General features: G+C 50.8%; 1 protein-coding gene across 1 annotated transcript in view; it reads left to right on the top strand.

Moving 5' to 3' along the window:
* TTLL11 (tubulin tyrosine ligase like 11) overlaps window positions 1–4,432 on the top strand; it is a 215,986-nt gene extending 211,554 nt beyond the window's left edge. Inside the window, 1 exon segment of the mRNA XM_011361002.2 lies at window positions 3,576–4,432. Within this exon segment, the coding sequence (XP_011359304.1) occupies window positions 3,576–3,859 (284 nt within the window). The 3' untranslated portion in view covers window positions 3,860–4,432.
* The last annotated feature ends 365 nt before the right edge of the window (window positions 4,433–4,797 follow it).

Here is a 4,797-nt window from a genome sequence, read left to right as displayed (position 1 = left end):
CGCCCCAACACCTTCGGTGTCTCCCAACTCACTTCCCCTGGCCTTTCGGCCCCCTCTAGAGTCGAGTCCCCTGGCCGCTTCCCCCAGCCTGTCCTGCCACAGGCACTAGCGTCATTACTGAGCCACACACATGCCCACCTCCCACCATGCTCTTCTCTGTCCTCAGCCCAGCCCACCGCTCCCGGCTCGCCTCTGCCCATCCAAGCCCTATCCATTCTTCAATGCCCAACTCATGCCCCCTTCCCCACAAGCCTCCTCTGAGCCCCTCAACCCCCCAGCCTCCCCACCGTTGGCTTTGCTGTTTCCTACAGGTTCTACATATTTCCATCGAAGCCTGTCTGTGTCCTTACCCCTGGAGTGTTCTTGGTAGGGATGCCCAGGAGAGTCTTTCAGGAGTGAGGTACAGAATCAACAGTGCATGAGGCCTGGGTTCAAATCCCAGCCCTGCCCTTACCAGTGTGTGACTCAAGGGCAAGTTAGTTCATCTTTCTGGGCCTCGGTTTTCTCATCTGCACAATGGGCATCGTAGTGAGGAACAGAGCACCTGCTGTAGTGCATCTGGCTCATGCAAGAGCGAATAATGTCCATTCCCCTCTACTTCCTCTTCTGTTTTCCATAGATAATAGGTAGGTAGGTAGGTAGGTAGATAGATAGATAGATAGATAGATAGATAGATAGATAGATAGATAGATAGATAGATGATAGATAGATAGATAGATTAGATGAAAGATGATAGGTAGATACATGTATATCTATATATATATTTAACTTTTTTTATCAAAGTAGAAAAAAGTAGAAAACTTGCATTGTGTTTTTTCTGCCAAAGTAACACATGTGTAACTTCAACTTTAAATAGTAGCCAAGGGTTCATAATTAAAAGCAGCTGCCCTTGCATTGCCTCTTTCCACCCACTAGAATTTTCCATTGCATATTTTTAAACTTCATACATGTTTACTATAGAAAATCAGAAAATGTAGACAAGCAAACCAAGTATAACACATTAAATCCGACTTCTTGTTTTTAGAATGTCTTCCAAATCATTTAGCCATGCACGCTTTTTTTCCAAAAATGAAGTCCTCAGTGTATATTTCTGTGCATTATAGCTCTAATCACAGTCTGCTTTCAATTATGAAAAGGAAACAAATATTTGTTGAATGGAAGATGCCCAGTCCTTGCTGCTCAGTGTGTGCTGCATGAACCAGGAGCCTAGGCACCACCGGAAGTTTGCTAAAAATGCGGTGTCCCCAGTGCCACCCCAGAATCTGCATTTTGACAAAATCCTGGTGACCGGCAAGCACATTAAAGCTGGGAAGGGTCGTGTCGAGCAGAGCTACTCAAAGTTGCAATCCACGAACCCTTCCTTACAGTTCTGGACAAGAGGCTTGAGCCGGAATGTAAACGCGCGCCGCTTCCTGTACAGAGAGAGACTTGCTGCAAAATACTGCCAGCTGAACTAAACAATGTGATTGATGAGGAGGGCGATTTACATTATGGTCCCAGCTCCTTATCTTGTCAGGGACCGGGGACATACAGTTCCTGGACTTGGCACCCGCCTCTGATCACACTTTGAGTGGCACTGTTTAGATCACAAGTTGGGAACTTGGGGGCTGGGACCGCCCTGGGTTTCTCTGGCTTTAGATCCTGGCCTCTTACATTCTGCATGTGTCTGACCCTCCCACCGACTGCGACACACACGCGCGCGCAAACACACACACACACACACACACACACATGCACGGGCATGCACACACGTGTGCGCACACATGCACACACCCTAGGAGAGCCCTGGCCCAGAGTCTGATTAGGAAATGTCTGTCTGACTCAGACAGAGGCCCCATTTCCCTGTGTCCCTGTCCACACCAGGCCTTCGTTGACATTAAAGGGGCTTGACACCAGGGTTCCCCTTCTCTGTCAACTCCTCCTGGCAGAGCCAGACAGAGCAGGGGGCTTGCAGAGCATCTGGAGTCCAGAGAAGCCGAGTGAAAAAGCCCTGATGGACTTGGAAAGAGACAAAGCAACATTGCTGCTCAGCTCAAGTTCCCAGTGCAGAGACACTCTCAGATCTCGGGGTCCATACATAACCTCACGTTTACAAACCCCAAGCCGGGCTTCTGCCTATGGTGACAGAAGCCAGTGAATGATGCCTCCGAGTGGGACGGCAAGGCCACCGGGAAGGTGTGGACGAGCGGGGCCGGAGCTGGCCTCCTCTAGAATACTGTGTGGCATTTGGTCCCCAAGGAGCCCAGGGGAGCTCGTGGACTTGGATCATGGAGTTCGTTTTTACCTGGACATTGGGAAGACACGACTTAGTTAAAAGAATTGGGAGTCAGCTTGAATTTCCAGGCTAATATTCCCTGGCTAGGTGACCTTAGGGAAGCTACTCAACCTCTCTGTTAGTTTCCTCGTGTGTAAAATGGGGTATAATAATACTAACCTCGAAAAAGTGTTGTGAGAGTTAGCGATAATGTCTGTAAAGTGCCTAGAGCCAACTCATTCATTCATTCACTCATTCATTCACTCACGCATTCATTCATTCACTCACTCATTCATTCATTCACTCCCTCGCTCATTCGTTCATTCACCCATTCATTCACTCACTCATTCATTCACTCACTCGCTCATTCACTCATGCATTCATTCATTCACTCATTCATTCGCTCATGCATTCATTCACTCACTCATTCATTCATTCAAACACTCATGTATTCAACATGTCTATATTGAGCACCTTCTGGTATCTAGCACTGGAGGTGAGCTGGAAGATAGATTGTCAAAAAAAACATACAAATAAGCACTGAGCGAGCTGCAGTATGTGCTAGAAAGACGAGGCAAAAAGCCTGTACCAGGGGCCAGACCTAACCTGGAGATCAGGGAAGTGAGCAAGTGATTTTGAGCTCAGATCCTAAGGATGAGTAGGAACTTATGAGGTAAACTAAGAACATTCTGGGGGGATAGTAGAGACTACTATTAATACATTCCAGAATGTAGTTTTGGGGAAAGAAAAGGTAAAATACGGGTGTATTTTACCTTTTAAGGTAAAACGTGCATACAGCAAAATACACAAATCTTAAGGCACAATGGGATGAGTTTTGACAAATGCACACACCATATAGCCATCCCCTCCATCCAGATGTAGAGCATTGCCATTGGGTTGTGCTTAACCTTAATCACTCTTTCCCTTAATATAATGTCGAGGGCTGGGTTTCGATGGGAACATTTCACCGTGGAGCAGAGGGATGAGGCTTTGGACTAGGCTCAAATCCCACCTCCACCACCTTCTACCCATAGGACTTTGCCCAGGTCTTCCCACTTCTCTGAAACCCAGTTTCCTCATCTATAAATTTGGGCCCATTAAACCTGCTTCATAGGGTTGCTTAAGGAATTAAGTTTGCTCTAAGCACCCAGCTGGCGCGGTGCCTGGTGGGCAGGCCCTCTGCCCGTGAGCCCTGTTTCATTTCCTGAGCGGAACCGACGGCGGGGGAAAGCCCAGTGGGCGGAGTCAGGCCTTCGCAGGGCGGCAGCATGCTGGGCAGCTTCTGCACACACCCCCCTAACGCTGGTCCCTTCGTCCACAGGGATGTGCCTGCAGGCCTTCATAGAGGCTTTCTTCTACCTGGCTCAGAGGAAGTTCAAGATGCTGCCACTCCACGAGCAGGTGGCCTCTCTGATCGACCTGTGCGAGTACCACCTGTCCCTGCTGGATGAAAAGCGTCTGGTGTGTGGCCGGAGTGGCGCGCTGGGGGGCCGGCCCCCGGACATCGGCAGTCCCCAGGAAGCCACCCCTGCAGCCCCGCTGGCAGAGAGCAACCTCCCACCTTGCACGGATAAGCATTCCCATCCCAGACACGCTCTGTCCTGAGGGCCACTCTGCCCTCCCGGAAGAAGAGTGAGCCACTCAGGGCTGCCGAGAAGCCCTGGCCTTCCTGCCCGTGGAGAGGCGGAGGGCGGCTGAGAATTCCCGCCCGAGATGCTAATGATTGTCTCCATGTTCTTCTGAGCTGCGCTTCGAAAGGCCGACTGATTCTCGCCTGCCGGGGCCACTTGGTGGTCCACCGCTTGCAAGTCACCAGTGGACATATGACATCCCAAACGTGACAGATGGCGTCTTCTATGCTGGGCCCATGGGAAGCAACCATCGGAGTAAAACTGTTGCGTTTGGGGCGCCAGCAGCCCCCAGACTGAGCTCCCAGACTGAGAACTGTGCTGAGGGAAGAACTGACCACGAGGGCCCACTGACCACGGGGACGCCGAGTCCTGGGTGTGCTGGGCTCCAGGAGAGAGCACCGGTTAAAGCCCCCGATCATCATGTCGAGATCCCACCTCCCGGTCCGTGAAAACGAAACGGAAACATCCAAGCAGGGGCCGTGGCTCCCCCATCCCAATCATGTGCTACATGGCTGTAGTGAACAGATCAGCCTCATTTATTTCATTAGCTTGCCTGTTGCTGCAGTGTTCGGTTTGTTATTAATTAAGAAAGAATTAAGAAGTCACTAAATAAGGCTCCTAGAGTCTTGGAGCTGGCAGGGGACTCAGAAGTCATCTTGCCTGATTTTGTTTGACCTTGACCCCCCAGAGCGGGAGTCCCATGGTCACATGGCCTCTGCTTGGAGCCCTCCATCAGGTGGGGTGCTTCCATGTGCCCACCGTGCTCTGGGAGCTCTGGGTAAGAAGGGGGAAACTTCTGGGGGCCGGGGAACAAGACCTGGGTGAGGATTAGGGCAAGAGGAGCATGGGGCCAGAAGCCCAGGTACCAGGCGTGGTGCCAAGAAACAGGAAGCCCTCGCTCTCCCTTCCACG

The sequence above is a fragment of the Pteropus vampyrus genome, unplaced genomic scaffold (assembly GCF_000151845.1).
Source record: "Pteropus vampyrus isolate Shadow unplaced genomic scaffold, Pvam_2.0 Scaffold61, whole genome shotgun sequence".
NCBI classification, from domain to species: domain Eukaryota; kingdom Metazoa; phylum Chordata; class Mammalia; order Chiroptera; family Pteropodidae; genus Pteropus; species Pteropus vampyrus.
This window is presented reverse-complemented; position numbering and strand designations above follow the sequence as displayed.